This window comes from Orcinus orca, chromosome 4 (genome assembly GCF_937001465.1).
Source record: "Orcinus orca chromosome 4, mOrcOrc1.1, whole genome shotgun sequence".
Taxonomy (NCBI): domain Eukaryota; kingdom Metazoa; phylum Chordata; class Mammalia; order Artiodactyla; family Delphinidae; genus Orcinus; species Orcinus orca.
Window position 1 is genome coordinate 85,619,063 of NC_064562.1, and position 19,710 is coordinate 85,638,772.

Consider the following 19,710-nt stretch of genomic DNA (forward strand, 5'->3'; position numbering starts at 1 on the left):
CAGTACACAAATAGGATTAAATTAATTTAGCAAAAGACAAGTTGTTTTCTTTCTGTCCAGTATAGAAATATTTAACAATAATGCCCCTTTTCAGACTCCTTTTACAAGAAAAGGAAAATCCAACTGCTCCCTATAAAAGAAAAAATATTCTTTAAAAGCGTAGATGGAACTACGAAAGTTAAAAACATTAATCATTATTGTATGGAAATACAGTACAGGATATAAGAGATTTTCCCAGAAACCAAATTTTGTTCTATCATTCAAATGGAATGGCCAAGCATCAAATGTGTGTATAGGGGGTGAGGTATAGTTAAATAATCTATTTGAGAATGGTGAGAACTGAAGTTTAATATTTTTTATTTTCCCTTATTTTATCAGACTTGTTTTTGACAATAAACTCCCTAGACATATAACTTGGGTTTAAACATTCTAGATATATTGAGAAAGCTGGTGCTCAGAGAGAATTTTTTTCTCCATGAATTTCTTGCAAGGAGCACATTTCTTCAGCATGGTTCATACAATAGGTGCTAATGTTCATAGGTTCATCTTTCCATCTCTCTTTGTCTCTGTCTCTGCCTTTCTCTCTCTCTCTCTCTTCCCTCTCATTCCTCTCCTTCCTTTTCTCTCTTTTTTATTCCTACTGCTTCCAGATTTAAGGAAATAAAGCCTCAAGCATAGCTTCTACATATCAAATTAACCGTGTTTTTTCCTCTTACTATATTAACAGGAAACGGTCACTCCTTGCCAGCTATATTATTTTTAGGAATTATGAAACAGCAAACACATTAAGTTTATTTGTTTGGTTTGTACAATATTTTAAAGTTTGTTGCCATAGTTTTAATTTCTTTTCTTTTGCATATTATGTTAAGATTTATTGTTTTCATTAAATACTCTAAAATCTATTTCTTTTCACAGGCTTTATTTTAAAATAATATAGAATTTAGGTAAGTTTTGATTCAACACTAGCAGAGGTAAAATTAAAAATTATAAATAAATATTATTTTCAACTCTGTACTTCTTTGATCCAGAATGCTCACTTGCCCCATGAATAGGAAGTTAAAGCTCTTAGAATAAAGAAATTAAAATAACCTCTGAACCTCCAAAAATTATTAAAATAATTTTACTATTTCTTGAGTTGAAAAAAAACACATTTAAATTTTTATTTTATGGTCTTATTTGTCTTTTATTTATGTAAGACTTGTATTGCGAAAGTTGGTACATTGGCTACTAAGTTAGAATATATATGGCCTCTTTCCTTTGGAGAAGTATAAAACCTAGTGGGGAAGATGTCTAAAAAATAACAAATTAGATCGATACAGAAGAGGAAGGGCCAGGAAAGTTCTGTGTATGAACCCATACATATTTTAAGTTGCAAATGGTGACCCTATGCTATTTTATTTCTAAAAATCTTTCATTAAAATAGGATTTTTTTCCTTATTATAAAAGAAATACATGACCAATATTGGAAAATTAGAAATTCCATTTAGGCAAAAGAAAAAATTAATATTCTAGATTATGATTATCCAGTGGTCACCATTGTTAACTACCATTTTAATAACTTCATGTACATAGTTTTCCCAAATGTTATACTATTAATATTATACATATTTTTATAACATTGTGTCTTTCTACTTATTATATCATGACTGTTATTCCACTTAACTACTTTTTAAAAATATCATTAAATGTTGCATGGTATTAGGGGATGTATTTGTACCATAATCTATCTAGTAATACATTATCTAACATCTTGGTCAGATTTTGGAGGTGTCTATATTGAATTCTTTTTTAATGATCTGCCTCCTAGGTTAGTTACAATTTTGAGTCCTTCATGAATTAGTAGATAGAGAATGTTGTAGAATGGGACTGTACTTCTTGGTTGTTCTGCCCTCAGGCTAGGATTAGGGGGAAAGTTCTGCCAGAATAAGGACCTAATCATACATGTGATTAAAAGGTAGGTAGCCTTGCTTCCTGCCTAGCTGATTCAAGGCACTATTTCATTTGTCAAATGTTATAGATGATAATAAATATATCTTATGAGTATACATTTTTCACTTCTTTGTTTAAAATCAAATTATATGAGTTATATGGTACCTACCAAGGGTTTTCAATGATAAACTCAAAGTTATTAGGCAACCGCTTTGATTGCTTCACTTCTTAATAGAAAATTTATTTACAAGAGGAGAATGACAAACGTTAATACGTTGCTAATAATACTCTTTTAAAAAAAAAGAAAAACAATGAATATCTAAGAAAAAGCAATTTAGCACATATGGTGATAATTAACATGGCCTAAGATAACTTCAGAGGGATAATATTTCACCATTTTTGAAGATTACATTTAAAATTCTGTTGAGGTACATTTATCAGTTGAAAAAGTTTTCTTAAATACACACACACATAAACACATGTTCTCAAACAGTGTTTATATATAGAAATTTTATTTAAAGAGATGACAGGTTATACTGTACAGTTTGAGGAATTCTGTACAAATCTCATCTATGGATTTCTCTCTCTCTCTAACTCTCTTTATTTCTTTTACTTTTACCTTTTCTTTTGGTCAGGAAACCTAGTTATTGGATAGAAATGCCTTGAGGAAGTGATAGAATTTTAAGTCGAAATTTTCCAAACTTTTAGAAACCCAAACTGCATTTAAGAAAAATGCAATTTTTCAGTATTGCTTTATGAGATTCTGATTCAGTAATCTGGGATGGGGACCTAGAATCAGAATTTTGAAAATGCTCTTTGGGGACTTCTGGTCAACCAGTTTTGGCAGCCACTGGCTTGAGCCATTTTCAACTATAAATTTAGCAGGAATTAGGTGGGATTAAATTAAAATAACAAAGATGCCTATAGATCAGAAGTATTTTTATGAGAATGGGTCACTGGACAACACCATGTCCACTGTAGCCTTTATTCTTGTTTATGGAACAAGATCACCAAACCTTAGAGATGGGGAAGATCAGAATGATAATTTCGCATAGTGCCCTGATTTTTCCAGTGAGAGAGAGTAAAGGACATAGTCAGCACCCTACTCTAAGAAGTCACATAACTGGGACTCTGACATGATTTCCTGACTCCACCCAACCAGTAATTCTTTAGATTACATCATAATGTCTCACTACACACACTAACTACAACACACTTTGGATGTATTAGTATTAGTCATTGTTTATCTGAAAAGTATTTACAATTATGTACATAATTAAAGACAACGCCCTACCTCCTACTCAGTTGTGTTATTTTTATATTTGTTTCAGCCCAAAGTCTTTAAATAATGTACTAAAGTTTTAGGTTTTAGATTGGCAGTGAATTTGAACTCACATCAGTTACCCTGCAGTTTAACTAAAATCTGAAATAGAGAAAACTTCTTAAATGTCTCCACTTTTAACATCTTGCTATAATGGAAATCAAGACAAATCTCTATAATGGAAATTGTGCAAATCCTGCCACAGGCTTTGGCTTATCTGAGTAGAGCACTCAGCTTTGTGATATGCACAACCTGATCTAAACTACTGAAGTAAACGTTGGAAGCCAGCACTTCCAATAATAGTGTGAAAAATGCCATCCTAGTAGCATACTGATATGTCAGAAAATCCTCTGATTCTATTTTTGTGTTAGGATTTGAACTTGTAACAAAGAGTGGATCACAAAATTAACTTACATTTTAGAGATAAAGATCTCTCTTTAATGTTAGTATTCAGCTGTGTGTGAAAGTCAGTTCAGGTAAATACAACTTCTGTCATGAAGTCTTTCTTAATTTTCCATAGCTGAAAATGATCTCTATTGTTTCTATTTCTGTTTAACTCTATCCCCCCAAGCATTATTAATTTCCAATTTTATTGTTTATATATTCATAACAAGAAGTCTTCATGTTCATCTTTGTAAACTAAGAACAATACAGAAGTAACTTGGACACTGAAAAATATTTGTTAAAAAGTTAAGTGATGAATGAACATGGTGTTATGTACCTTTGGAAATCTAAATTTAGAGACATAAAAATAGAACCCAAAGGGCTGATAACTGAACTCAGGATTTATATCTGCTTTTGTAATATCTCTCAATGTACTGATGATTGATTTCAATGATTTAAGTACCTGACATAATCTCCTTCCTTATTTCTTTTTCATTTGAAAAAATAGAATAACACCAAGTTATTTTACTTATCTTGTGATAGTTTCAAGAAGTTGGTGCTTTTACAATAATTGAGCAAAGTGGGGCAGAATCCTATGAACTTTTATCACTAAACCTATTTGTGCTGGGGATTAACTACACTTGTACCTTTTCTCTACATGTTTATAGCCTTAGTATCTGGTTTACTGCTAACCACTGGCCCATCATATTTTGGCCGTGTGAATAGATACTTTAGGGAGAGATTAATGCCAAGGTGCTAAGATCAGATCAGGATCAACCCAACTTCATGATGTAATTATGCACCTAAATTAATTATTTAGGTCTGTATTTTGAGTGATGCTAATTCCATTACTAAAAAAAAAAGTATTGAATTAACCAGTGCTTTTAAATGTTAGACACAGCACATAATTGCAAATCTGACAGTGAAGTAGAAGAATGCACTACATGAACTTTCATCAGTTATGGTTTGACTGATTAAGTTAGAAATCAAGATGGCTCACTTCTTCACCTTTATTCACTAATGCTATTTTCTAGGCTAACTTGCAAGGAGGCAAAGTTTCATAATGTACTTTGGATCTCAAATGTTAAATGCACTGTTCCTCATCTCAAAATGTTTATCCTAGAAGCTATTCTTCAACAAGCTACTTGTTCTCAGTGAATGGAAGTTCCTTTTCATGTTTCTTTTGCTTATTTATTATGCAGGTAATTATAACCTCTAAGTAGGAACATGAAGTACAAGAACACAGTTTGATTATTTTCTCGAAATTACACTAATACAAATGAGCAAACAAAATTGGATTTTTCACTTATGTATAAAATGGCACAGATTTTAATAACTTTTCATCTCAATGAGGCATTTATTAAGGATTAGTAATTTTAAAAAGCTTGGAAGTATTAGCCTTTGCAAAAAGTTTAGGAATGGTGGATAATCAAGACAGGCTCTGTATCTTTCTCTTCTTGAACATAGATTGAGGGACTTGTGAGCAGAAAAAACTTCACACTTTCCCAAAAATCTCTGCTTGGAAGAATTTGGCCTTTGGAAGTTATAACTCTTCTAACAATCATTAGCACATTTATAAACAGGTGTGCTAAAGAAGATCCTGCCAGCTGCTAAGCAGGATTCACAGATGCTTGCTATATTCCAGCCCTATATAAGTTACTTCTCAAGTGCAATATTTAATGCCTTGTTAGTCAGGAACATCGAAGCCAAGTATACCTACTAAGTAGCTTGAGGTTTCCTCTACCAACCAATGTTGGATCTTTGCCAAGCCATAAACCTGGTGGGTATGTTAGCTTCTTCCTTTATCTTAAGCAGTTTCTGCTGTTCAATCCCATACAAAAGCACAGTGTAATTCTGGTATAGAATGTTGTTTAAATGGTAACCAAGACTATGTGAAGAGGGGGTCATGATGCAATATTTTTGTGTACAGGGACCTCATGTCTTTACATCTATGCAAAACAATGAATGACACACTGTAGATGTTAAATATATGAATGATCACTAATTACATTATTATATGGGACAAATTAACCATAATAATTTATCTACGCATATTAGTCACTTTATAAAACATACATTTCATACTCAATTACATAATGTCTAGGCCTGTGTTGGATTTTAAATAATTATTAATATGTATGTGGCTTTCCCAAATTGCAATAGTGTTCATACGAAATAGATAAAATAATGGTGTTTAAAGGTATACATTTATAAGGAGTATTAACTAATGCATAGAAATCTAATGTACAGTATAATGAATATAGACAATAATATCATACTATAATTAGATACTGTGCTAAATATCACTATAACGGTAATCATATAACAATATATAAATGTACTAAAGTAACCTTAAACTTACACAAAGTTACATGTCAAATTTATTCAATTAATAAAAACCACCAAGCTGGGAAAACTGGACAGGTACATGTAAAAGTATGAGATTAGATCACTCCCTAACACAATACACAAAAATAAGCTCAAAATGGATTAAAGACCTAAATGTAAGGCCAGAAACTATCAAACTCTTAGAGGAAAACATAGGCAGAACACTCTATGACATAAATCACAGCAAGATCCTTTTTGACCCATCTCCTAGAGAAATGGAAATAAAAATAAACAAATGGGACCTAATGAAACTTAAATGCTTTTGCACAGCAAAGGAAACCATAAACAAGACCAAAAGACAACTCTCAGAATGGGAGAAAATATTTGCAAATGAAGCAACTGACAAAGGATTAATCTCCAAAATTTACAAGCAGCTCATGCAGCTCAATAACAAAAAAACAAACAACCCAATCCAAAAATGGGCAGAAGACTTAAATAGACATTTCTCCAAAGAAGATATACCGACTGCCAACAAACACATGAAAGAATGCTCAACATCATTAATCATTAGAGAAATGCAAATCAAAACTATAATGAGATATCATCTCATACCAGTCAGAATGGCCATCATCAAAAAATCAAGAAACAATAAATGCTGGAGAGGGTGTGGAGAAAAGGGAACACTCTTGCACTGCTGATGGGAATGTGAATTGGTACAGCCACTGTGGAGAACAGTATGGAGGTTCCTTAAAAAACTACAAATAGAACTACCATATGACCCAGCAATCCCACTACTGGGCATATACCCTGAGAAAACCATAATTCAAAAAGAGTCATGTACCAAAATGTTCATTGCAGCTCTATTTACAATAGCCAGGAGATGGAAACAACCTAAGTGTCCATCATCGGATGAATGGATAAAGAAGATGTGGCACATATATACAATGGAATATTAGCCATAAAAAGAAACGAAATTGAGCTATTTGTAATGAGGTTGATAGACCTAGAGTCTGTCATATAGAGTGAAGTAAGCCAGAAAGAGAAAGACAAATACTGTATGCTAACACATATATATGGAATTTAAGAAAAAAAATGTCATGAAGAACCGAGGGGTAAGACAGGAATAAACACACAGACCTACTAGAGAAGGGACTTGAGGATATGGGGAGGGGGAAGGGTAAGCTGTGACAAACTGAGAGAGTGGCATGGACATATATACACTACCAAACGTAAACTAGATAGCTAGTGAGAAGCAGCCGCATAGCACAGGGAGATCAGCTCGGTGCTGTGTGACCACCTAGAGGGGTGGGATAGGGAGGGTGGGAGGGAGGGAGACGCAAGAGGGAAGAGATATGGGAACATATGTATATGTATAGCTGATATACTTTGTTATACAGTAGAAACTAACACACCATTGTAAAGCAATTATACTCCAATAAAGATGTTAAAAAAAAAAAAAAAAGAGTTCGCCTGCAAATGCATGGAACACGGGTTTGCTCCCTGGTCCAGGAAGATCCCATGTGCCAAGGAGCAACTAAGCCAGTGGGCCACAACTACTGAGCCTGCGTGCCACAACTACTGAAGCCTGTGTGCCTTGAGCCCATGTGCCGTTTATTTTTTGGAGAATAAAACCACTTCTGAGTGATTAAAATTTTAAAAATAAATAAATAAATTGAATTAAGATCTTACAGGAAACATTAAAATTTTATTTGTTAAAAACTGTATGTGCATAAACTTAGTGGACTAAGTTTATGAAATTTAAATATTTCATCTTTGTGGCAATTCATAATGTGAAAATAGGGCTTTTCCACTGGAGGCTTAGGAAGGCCAATTAAAATTTGTTGGATTATGGGATTATTAATAAATAAATAAATAAATAAATAAATAAAAATAAAATAAACCCACCGAAATAGATAAAAGGAGGTTTTCCACTCACTTTACTCTCTGTATTCTAGTCAAGTAAATTGTAATTTAAATATCCTGCCTGGAAATTAGGATTTGATCCAACTTCTCTATTGACAAGTTGATTCCTAATCTGTTTACTTATTATTCTCTCTACCATTTTAAAATGTTTTTCATTCATTAGTCAAGCTCCCAATTATAATTCCATTTATTATAAATATTTCTCTCCAGGTAAATTGGACAAGAGCTAGTATTACATCAAGAGTGAGTAACCAATCTCTCCCATCTCAAGTGACTCATATAAAATTTCATATCTTTCAATTTACTCTCTTCCTCCTCTTTTAATATCAAAGTTACACACAAATACATATAATCACTTTCTTTTCTCAGTAGCATCAAATATGCATTCTTATTCATTAATTTTATCAAATAAATTTTAATGCTTATAATATGGTAGATATTCTGTCAGGATATAAATGTAGATTATACCTAATCACCTACTCCTAAGAATTCTCTCATAACCATGCAATTTCCTACTTACAGTCACTCACTGATTATGGGCAGAGCCTTTGCTCTAATTATGGCACTCATCAGGCCTCACTGTGACCACCATTATATGTGGTTGTTAGATATGTGGATTTGGGATTCAACCTACAGTGTCTCAGTTTTCATATCATCTGCTCTTTGATGTGGGGAGAATTATTTTACATCTCTATTAATAAACGTTCCTTAAAATAAAGATTATAGTAGTAATTATTCACAGGGCTGTAGTAAGGATTTAATGACATGATACTTGCAAAACTCAACAGATACTTGGCATATTATAAGTGCTTAATAGGGTGTGTGTGTGTGTGTGTGTGTGTGTGTGTCTGTGTGTGTCTGTGTATGTGTGTGTGTATGATTGCTTTAAAATATTTGAAAACAGTGGATCTAAATAATTGAAATTAATTTTTTGGACAAAGGACAAGATAAGGGCTTTTAGATAATTTGGTGAGTGTTTGCATTTTGATTTTGTAGCTTGTGACTTTTTGTGTGACTTAAGCATTCGTAAATATCACAAAATTTAATATAATTGTTAACATGAAAATGATTGGCCTTTATATTTAATAGCTATATCCTACCTATTATAAATCTTGAATACAATTTACAAAAAAATATGTAAAGCCACACGGGACAGCAGTAATTACGAGAAATCTTGAATTTTAGTTTACATGACTCATGTAAACAATGAAAAAAAAAGGTTAAGATAATGGCATACTTTTTTTCTACAAAAAAGACTGAGTTTAAGTGCTATTTACTTACAGAAACTTTATAAAAATTCAACCTGAAGAAAATGTCTAAAATAGTGGTTTTACTATTATAAGTCATTACTCTTCTTTTTATCTTTTAGGAATACACAATAGATATAATTTTTGCCCAAACCTGGTTTGATAGTCGTCTAAAATTCAACAGTACCATGAAAGTGCTTATGCTTAACAGTAATATGGTTGGAAAAATTTGGATTCCTGACACTTTCTTCAGAAATTCAAGAAAATCTGATGCTCATTGGATAACAACTCCTAATCGTCTTCTTCGAATTTGGAATGATGGACGAGTTCTATATACTCTAAGGTATTACTCTTTAAGAAAACTTGTAGTTGCTCTAATTTATTTTCCATACTAATATTTGATCAACTCATAAATTTCCATTTTTCAAACTTGGCAAAGTGAGAAATATGAAGCTTCTTTTATACACTAAAATCTAAAGTGGTGAACAATTGTGGAAACACTTGTTTAAGCTCGGAGTTACTAGTATGTTGAAAAGGACTGAAAGCAAAGAGGAAAAACTCCTCGATTTCCCCTCTTCGAAGCTGAAGAGATTGTGGTACAAACATTATGTTTTTTTTAATCTATAGGGCAAGTGATTGACAGAGATTTTTCTCTGGGAGTTCATCCTGCTATAACATTTTAAAATACTCTGATTTTCAGTGGTGTAGTAAAACATCCCTAACACAGGATTAAATGAGGGTCGATGTGTAAGACTCAAGTTTATTTAATTCATTGTCTTGAACATATTGACTCATTAAGAATCATCCTGTTAATGGAAAGATGTTTATGGTCAAAAGAAAACAATTCACCATACTTAACCAGGTACACTCTGTTAACCTGCATGTGTGTGCACGTATATGTGTTTGTTGAGATCCTGAAGTATGAATTTTTAAGTGTAAACACAGAGAGCACACTTGGGCTAATTATGAGTTATCTTAGTTGGCTGGAGAGAAAAATGTCAGAATTTTCTTATTCATTTATGAATGTTATTATATTACTACTGTGAGGCTTCAGAATTATTATTTTCTAGTGTATCACAGTCCATTATTGTAGGCCAAAATCACCTTTAAAAATTAGACAAAAGATTTTTAATGCCTGAAATTATTTCTCATTATTTAATATTTATTTTTCCATCTAAATAGATTGACAATTAATGCAGAATGTTACCTTCAGCTTCATAACTTTCCTATGGATGAACATTCATGTCCATTGGAATTTTCAAGTTGTAAGTGATAAAATACTTGATTTTTCATAGAATTTTATAGCCTCTGATCCTGTTTATTTAAAAATGTAAAATAAAATGAGATAAACTACAATTTATACAATTTTCAGAAGTGTGGACTATGTTTAACTGTCTTAGATAAAATTACAAATGACATATTTGTTCCTGGCTTTAAGTTAAAAAGTGGCAATAAATCCATAGTAAATATATATATTTTATCATGCTTTACAAATCTTAGTTATATCCATGTCCTTTTTTATTTTGATTAAATAAGGGACTACTAAGATAGATTTGTATTCAGATGTTTTTACACTGCCATGAATAAAAAGTTGATTCGAATTTTATTCATTTTCCTAGAGGCCAGATTTAACTTTATTACATTGTACTTTAAAATATATTTAATTGGTCTGGTGAAGAACATTGACTATATGGGTAGCAAATACTTGAGAAAACTTTAATGAGTTGGAAAAACCAAGGTATAAATAAATTTATTTTATTCAAAAGAATGAATGAAACACAGAGAAATGATTAGAGAGAAATAATTTAGATACAAACACTTAGTATTTTGTTGCAAAGAACTAGTTATAATCTTTCTATACCAATATCAGTTTTGTTTTATATTTACTAACATATTTATCCTCACATTTATCTTTATAAAAATGTTTTTCTACATAATATATAATTAAGCAAGTCTTGAAAACCCATAAAATGACTTTAAGAATATTGCTTACGTCTATGAATTGTATAATGCTTTTTCCTTTTTTAAAATTCAATTTTTTTCAGATATCACATTCTAGAATTTATTCACAGTAGATTACAAGTATTTATAAGTATTATCCTGCTTCTTCACTTTAAAAATTCCCATATATCTCTTGCTGTCATTTATTAAGGATTTTCTTGACTTTCTTAATAATTTTAATCTCACTAAAATGTCCTTTTTACTTCATAGTCTCATCTCTCACTGCTCTGATTTTCCAACATTGACTTCTCAATGAATAAAACAGCCAAATAACAGCAAAGACTTGATTAAAAGGAACATTCAAGGACTAGTTGATACACAAATTAAATTTAAAGATGTAGCAATTACTGTATTCTCCTCTAGATATCATACCTGAATTCTTGGTACTGTCATTATTGGGAATATCCTATCCCTGTTAGTGCAATTGGGTGTTACTGACATAAGTATAATAATCATAGCTATCTTTTATCAGGCACTCTATAGGGGTCCAGTAGAGGATCCAGCCTTCTCCATCTAATATTTCACAACAAATGTATTTGGAAGATTTCATTATGGCTCCCATTTTACAAGTCAACATCATGAGATTTAGAGTGGTTAAGTAACTAGCTCCCTGTTTCTATTTGTGCCCACATTCCTGTATATTATGATTATACTCTATTACTTCTACAATTCCAATGAAAAAGAATGGGAAATATGGAAAAACAAGATGCTAAACCTTTAGAACAAGAGAGAGAAGATGGAGAAAGGAAAGAGGAAACACATCCTTATACAGGCCAACAAAGATGAGAGCAAATTCATTGCATGGCTGATTAAGGGATCCTGGTGGGAAATGATACTCTGTTTCGGAACTTTTTAAAGTTGATACTGAATTTCATTCCGGTAATATGGTAGATTAACCTTTGTGTCTAAAACAATTTAAAACATTTTATTATTAAAATCATCTCAAAAACCTTTAAGTGATCACTAGGAAAGAATTTTCAGCCACAAAAATTCACATTAAAAGTTGAAACCAGAAAGGTAAGAAGGTTTGTAGCCTGAGGACATTTGCCAAAAAAAGATAAAATTGAGCTTCGATTTTGACGGCCTTGTGGATTGGAAATGTAGTAAAACATGATCGCTACATACATCTGGGTTACAAAAGGCTGGACACTTAGAGTAACATTAGAGTAACAAGAAGGAGCACCCCCTCCCCCGTACACACACACATACACATACAAACACTAAGGTCTAAAAGGAAAGTTGTCTCTTCAATCAGCATACCAGGGTGAATTAACTCCTTGAGAGGATTTAACCACAAGCCCAGCCCCACATGGATTTTCCCAAATTTCCTTCACTTGGTCCAAAAAACCCTTGTGGATTTCCAGGAAGTGTAGCAGAAACAAAATCATATCCTTTTTAAAAGAATTCACTTCCATTCTAGACAGCTGCAGAGAAGGCAAAGGCATTTTCAACATAAATAAAAAAGGTCTAGTATCCAGAATATACATAAGAATTCAGATAAAAGAAAGATAAAAAGGAAAACCCAATAAAATAATGGGCAATTGACAAGCAGTTATCCAAAGAAGAAACCGAAGAATCTAATAAACACATGAAAATTTTTCTAGGTTTTATTCATAATCAGGAAAAAAGTGAAATAAAGTACACTCTACAGTGAAAATAAAGAAGACTGTCCACATAAACTTTAATGAGAATATGGATCCACATATATTTTCATACTCTGGTTGGTGAGAGATGAGTATAGTATACTCTCTATGGAAAAAAGATTGACGCTGTTTCATAAAGTGGGAAGTATATGTAATCCACGACCCAGCTACTACATACCTAGGTATATATACCAGAGAAACTTTTGCATATACAATTGTGAGACATGTACAATAACATAACTAATGGCAGTGTTAGTAATAGCCAACAGAAAAGATTACAAGTGTGGACACAGTAAAATGGATAAATAAATTTTAGCACATCTTTACAATACAACAAATTTACTACTACTACATAAAACAGCATGGATGATTATTACAAATATGATATTAAAAGAAGTAAGATATCAAATAATGCATCCAGTATGTTAACAATCAAGCAGAGTTCAAAAAGAAACTAGACTAAGCTATATATTTCAGAATTGCCTATCAAAAAATCTATAACCAAAAAAACAAGGGGAGGATTATCACAGAAATCAGGTTAGTGGTTACCTGTGGTCGGGAGGGGAAATACTATATTGGAGTGGACACATGGTTTTTCCCAAGGCTAGCAAGATTTTATTTCTTGATTTAAATGGAGTCAACATGGATTATCATTATTTAATCATTATGATTATTCCTTAACCTATACTCATAAATTTTATGCAGTATTTTTTCTATATTTGACATATAATAAAAATGAGAAAGATTTCAAAAGAATTTGTCTTTGGATGTTGGTATTGCAACAGTAACAGATTTGGATCTGCTAATGTATATATTTTTAATTTTAATTTTTACCTAGATGGATACCCTAAAAATGAAATTGAGTATAAGTGGAAAAAGCCTTCTGTAGAAGTGGCTGATCCTAAGTACTGGAGATTATATCAATTTGCATTTGTAGGGTTACGGAACACAACTGAAATCTCTCACACAATCTCTGGTAAGAAGGAAATACAAATCAGTGATTAATCCTAGCATCAGTGGCATTTGTATTTAAATCTATGGTTTTGAATCCTATACTTACATGTATTTTATAGCCAAAATAAAACATATTTTTTTCTTCCAGGGGACTATATTATCATGACAATTTTTTTTGACCTGAGCAGACGAATGGGATATTTTACTATTCAGACCTACATTCCATGTATTCTGACAGTTGTTCTTTCCTGGGTGTCTTTTTGGATCAATAAAGATGCAGTACCTGCAAGAACATCACTGGGTATGACATGTAATATATGCTATAGTGTCATATGACTTTTAGCAACATTTTAATGTGATAAAAGTTTACAGTTTAATATGTTAGAAATATTCCTCTAACTGCAGTCTGACAAAAATGAACAGATACTCTAGTGCAATATGATGTTGAAATGAATATATGAAACAAGTAGGAAAAAGAATTGTAAAGAGCTTGAAATCTCAGAAATGTTTTTAACATAGGTCAAGGGAAGAATAAAACTAAGTAAGAATTAATGCATGAAAATCATACATAATCCCTGAATCTTAAATGTGATCAATATTTTCAATCACTTTTTATCAAGATTTTATTTTTTAGCCAAATCACTAATAGCCAGTATTTATTGACTGGTGTGTGTTTAGAAAGCATTGAAATCCCCTTCTCTTACAATGGTGCTAATGAACAGTCATTGGTTCCAAAGGGCAGGTGCTGAAAGGAGCAAGAAGTTTCCAGGCTTCTGTGATCTATAAAATGTGTAATAAGTCTGTGAATATTTTTGAGAGTTGCCTGTACAATAACACTGATTAAAAGGGTAATTTGTAATTCATAGTTGATAAAATAGACTTTTCATCTTTTCTTTAGCAATGTGTTGCAATAGAGCCATAAGAAAATGTGTCTAATTATTATACATTGGTTTAAAAGAAAATGATAACCTAAATTTATGTATTGATATACAAAGATGAATTATTGATTAATTGATTAATTCCCAACATCCATATAAGATATGAATCTCACTACTGATAATTGTGTCCTAAAAACATAAAGAAAGTTGGGACAGTTTCTAGTTTCAACAATAAAGAGGTTTTCATGTGGTTTCTATGGTAGCTGGTGACTAACTCCATTTAGTAAATATAGTAAAATGCAAATTACATAAAAGCAGCAAAATAAAACCTGAAGTACCTAGTTCTATACTTGGAAATTCAACTCCTTGGGAATTTAAATAGAGGTGTAGATATAGCTAGGGGATAAAATGCACTCATATCTGAGTTTTGTTTCCTACAATTATTTCAAATTATTTTATGTTCCAAGGTAATCAAATTACTTTAGTTTTTTTTGTATGCTTCTCTGAGTATACCAAATATTATATTTTGTTCTTAAATATTATTCTTATATTTCTTCCCAAAGAAAATTTGGATGGATTATTTCTACCATTAGGGTTATATGAAGACAAAAGCCTATGCCATAGTGTCATGAAAGAGAACAGTCAATAGTGGAATTGTGTTTTTACATGAATTCATATTTTTAATATTACCATATCAACTATAAAGATAAGCCATAGCCAGATCTAACTTAAAGAGTATCTCTTACAACTGTGGACTCTACGTAGTTGGGGGATCAAGGATTTTTTTTTAAGTGTACATACATACATCCATACATCCATCATTGAAGGACAATTTCCTGAGCCCATTTATTGAAGATTGTATTTTAACAAACATTTATCAAATGCTTTATGTGAAATAGGCAGCATCCTAGGTGCTGCAGTGTTAACAGTGAACAAATTGTTATGTGTTCTTGTTCATGTTAAAACATAAAACATTTATGTTTTAGTGGGGTGCTTGTTTTAAAAGGAAATCCACCATATTATTTTTAAGCTAAACTCTGTGATAGTAATTACTAAATTAAAGAAATAAATGTGTAGAAGCTAAGTTCTGCTATAGTTTTCCTTAATTTATGCAATAGAAATGTAATAGTATTTTAGTAAAGTGAAATTTAATTCTGTCATTGATAATGAAATCAAAGAACACATTGGCCTTAAGATTTTTTTTCTACTTGGGATGGGACATTTTTATGGAAGCCAGGAGTACCTTGGGAAAGCTACCTTTGTCTGACTATGGGAATGTTATGATTTAATAAGTTATTAAAAAAATAGTGCACAAATCAAGGAAGAGAGAAGACTGGTAGTCAATGAAATTATTTCGCACTTACCAAATGAAAAGCCTTTAAATATAATTTTGGCTTAAAAAAAATTGAAGCAAAAACTGTCAGGAGGGCTTCCCTGGTGGCGCAGTGGTTGAGAGTCCGCCTGCCGATGCAGGGGACGCGGGTTCGTGCCCCGGTCCGGGAAGATCCCACATGCCGCGGAGCGGCTGGGCCCGTGAGCCACGGCCGCTGAGCCTGCGCGTCCGGAGCCTGTGCTCCGCAACGGGAGAGGCCACAACAGTGAGAGGCCCGCGTACCACACACACAAAAAAAACAACTGTCAGGAATAATGGGAGAAATACACAAATCTGCAATAATAATTGAACATTTTAATACTCTTTCACTGATAGAATAACTACATGGAAAAGTCAATTAAGATGTAGAACATTTGAATGCAGTTATCAAACTTAACCTGATTGATATTTATAAAACACTGCACCTAACTACAGAATACACAATATGTTCAAATGCATACAGAACATTAACCAAGATCTCAATAACATTCAAAAGACTAAAACTTTCCAGAGTATATTTTCTAACCAAAATGAAAGTAAATTAAAAATGAATAAAAATAACACAGATTAATAATGGCCTCAGTTATTTGGAAAAAATTTAAATGACCTTTAGATAACACTTGGGTTAAAGAAGAATCAAAAAGGAAATTAGAAAATATTTCAAACTTAATTTTAATAAGAATTTAACATATAAATATTTGTAATATGCAGCTAAAGCATGCTTAGAGGGGAAATTTTAAATGCTAGTATTAGAAAGGAAGAAAGATTTTACATCTACTTTAAAAAATAAGTAAATACCTTTTATATAAATATATTATACAAAATTTATTACATTACTGTGCCCATTTTTTAGATGAGAGGCACAGAGGAGTTAAGAAACTTCCCTGAGGTCACAGAGTTAAGAGCGGGAACATCAGAATTGAACCTAATTTGCCTCCATGACTTCCAATTCATTATACGTGTATCATCTTTAATTTTTTCAATCCTAAGCGATAAAAATGAAAAGATGGGCATGTGAACGGAATTATTATTAAGGCATGTTTCAGTGTAGACATGAGGGAAAGAGGTGGATGTTGCCTTTACCATATCAAAGAGGCACTTTCTATTTTTTCAACCCAGATGTTGCCACTTTATAAATAATTGACCAAATTAAGATTCATTTGGCATTATATTTAGTACTTTTTTGGAGAGAAAACAATCCCACTAATGGTGCCTTCTTTCATAAGGCAAAGAATGAGAATTAAGGCAGTTTAGATCAGAAGAGACATAACATGTGCAGCTGTGAGTTAGGGGGCCTAAAATTAGTAGTGGTAAGACCCACAAGAAGGCCATGGATAAAGAGAAACAGATACCCCAAAGATCCATACACAGGCCTGGGGCCCAGGCGGGTATTCTAATTTTATATGTTGGCTTCTTCAAAACATGAAGATTTACTCTGTCTTTTTTTTTTTTTTTTGCGGTACGCGGGCCTCTCACTGTTGTGGCCTCTCCCGTTGTGGAGCACAGGCTCCGGACGCGCAGGCCCAGCGGCCATGGCTCACGGGCTCAGCCGCTCCGCGGCATGTGGGATCTTCCCGGACCGGGGCACGAACCCGCGTCCCCTGCATCGGCAGGCGGACTCTCAACCACTGCGCCAGCAGGGGAGCCCTACTCTGTCTTTTTAAAGTATTCCCTTGATATCATTTTGCCTGTATTCTTTACCGAGATGAAAAAAATAGGTCTAATTCAAGTAATAAAAAAAAAATTCTATAGTAGTTTGGATTACTTCTAACTGTGTGTGGCACGAAACTTCAAATCACTGTAGATTAAATTGAGTAGAGGTCTAAAATGGCTTCCGGTGCTCTGGCTATTGTATTCCAGAAAAATGCAATTAGGAAGAGGGAACGAAGAGCATTTCCTATCTTTCTAATGACATCTTTTGGTAGTTGTTTACACCCTTGACTTAATTCTTCTTGGCTAGATTTCAGCCTGTGGCCACACATAGCTAAAAGAAGCTGGCAAATAAATTTGTACTTTAGGCAGGTGCAGACTAGCTAAAAATTGGATAGTCTATTATTATGGAGGAAGGGAAGAATAGGTACAGGGAGTAAACTACCTGCGGTCTGGAGAATTTAGATGATTAGAACTCACAGAGACACAAAGAACACATTGAACACAATGTAGCTATGGTTACCAGAATTTTTTTTTTTTCTGTAAATCACAAGTAATTATATGCTTTTGTTTCCATTGTTTATTTCTGCTCACAATATTGCCAAATCGGTTGGAAGAATAAAAATGGTCTTATTTTTCATCATTTATTTTTCTTCCCTCCCTCCACAGGTATCACTACAGTTCTGACTATGACAACTCTGAGTACAATTGCCAGGAAGTCCTTACCTAAGGTTTCTTATGTGACTGCGATGGATCTCTTTGTTTCTGTTTGTTTCATTTTTGTTTTTGCAGCTTTGATGGAGTATGGTACCTTGCATTATTTTACCAGCAACAAAAAAGTTAAAACTACTAGAGAAAGAAAGCTAAAAAATAAGGCCTCGGTATGTTAAAAAAAATCTCTATTTTATAAGCAACAATTTACTGTTAGAGATACTCTTTTCTCATGTTATACTTTCTTAGACTGATATGGTTGCTAGTGGTACCTTGACAAAAGATAAAAAAAAAAATTAAGATGAAACTGGAGTACCTAACATTGCCACCAGCAAAAGTATTCTTATATTTTTCCCTAGAAAAGACTTTTGGATCAACTTTGTAAAGAGTGGTTATTATGCTGTGAAATTTTCTACAAGTAGTAAATTCTTTGTACCTAAAAATTATTTAAACTCTCTCTTTGAATCTATTTTTGTGATAGGATTTGGACTTCTTACACTGGTACCCCACAAAATTAACTTAATTTTTAGAGATAAAGATCTCTCTTTAATGTTAGTATTCAGCTGTGTTTGAAAGACATAGCTTTCTATGTCATAGAGAAGATATGTTTGGCTTTTGTATATTTGTACTCACTTACTCCCCCTTCCCAAGCATATATCTACCTTAACTTACATCACATCAAGTTGATAAATTAGAATTAACTCTACTGATTCTAAAGTACTTAAGTATTGGATGATTAACTATAGTTTCTTTTTATAATGGCAATTATAACAACTTTAAAGTAATATCTAACACTGAGTATTCCAGGAACTCCTTTATATGCATAATTTCATTTATGCCCCTAGGCACCTTATACATACAAGTTCAGTAATTTGCACAAGGACAAACTTAGGAAGTCAAGGATCCAAGACTCAAACCCAGGTCTTTTATGATGACAGAGGTCAAGCTTGTAATCCTTCCTTTATGTTTCCTGTTTTCATAGGACTCAGAAAAGTAAACATCTTTTTCTCCAATATTAACAAAAAAGACACTTCATTGCTAATTCTAATAAATGTTTTTAAAGCAGATTTTTTCCAAAATACCAACATACTTGAGGACTATATAAAACAGTTATGCATGAGTGGCAAGCTTGTAAACCTACCATAGCATATACATAATGAGGCATGGAATTTTTCATGTTATGTCCTAAATTTGTAAGTTCTAAGATTCAATGCTTTTTCTCCCTTCCCCCATTTTTCATTAGTTTCCTTATAAAACTTTACCATACTTTTAAATTATATTTTACCTTTTATGTTATACTCCAAGGACCAAAGCCTCGTGTATTTGGTTCCAGATTCCCACAATATCCCACGGAAGGAGAGCACATTGT

General features: G+C 32.6%; 1 protein-coding gene across 1 annotated transcript in view; it reads left to right on the plus strand.

Moving 5' to 3' along the window:
* Positions 1-19,710, plus strand: part of GABRG1 (gamma-aminobutyric acid type A receptor subunit gamma1) — a 68,104-nt gene that overhangs the window by 36,087 nt on the left and 12,307 nt on the right. The window contains exons 4-8 of the mRNA XM_004268306.3: positions 9,255-9,475; positions 10,315-10,397; positions 13,615-13,752; positions 13,879-14,031; positions 18,300-18,511. Of these exons, the coding sequence (XP_004268354.1) occupies positions 9,255-9,475; positions 10,315-10,397; positions 13,615-13,752; positions 13,879-14,031; positions 18,300-18,511 (807 nt within the window). The remainder of the gene's footprint in view (positions 1-9,254; positions 9,476-10,314; positions 10,398-13,614; positions 13,753-13,878; positions 14,032-18,299; positions 18,512-19,710) is intronic.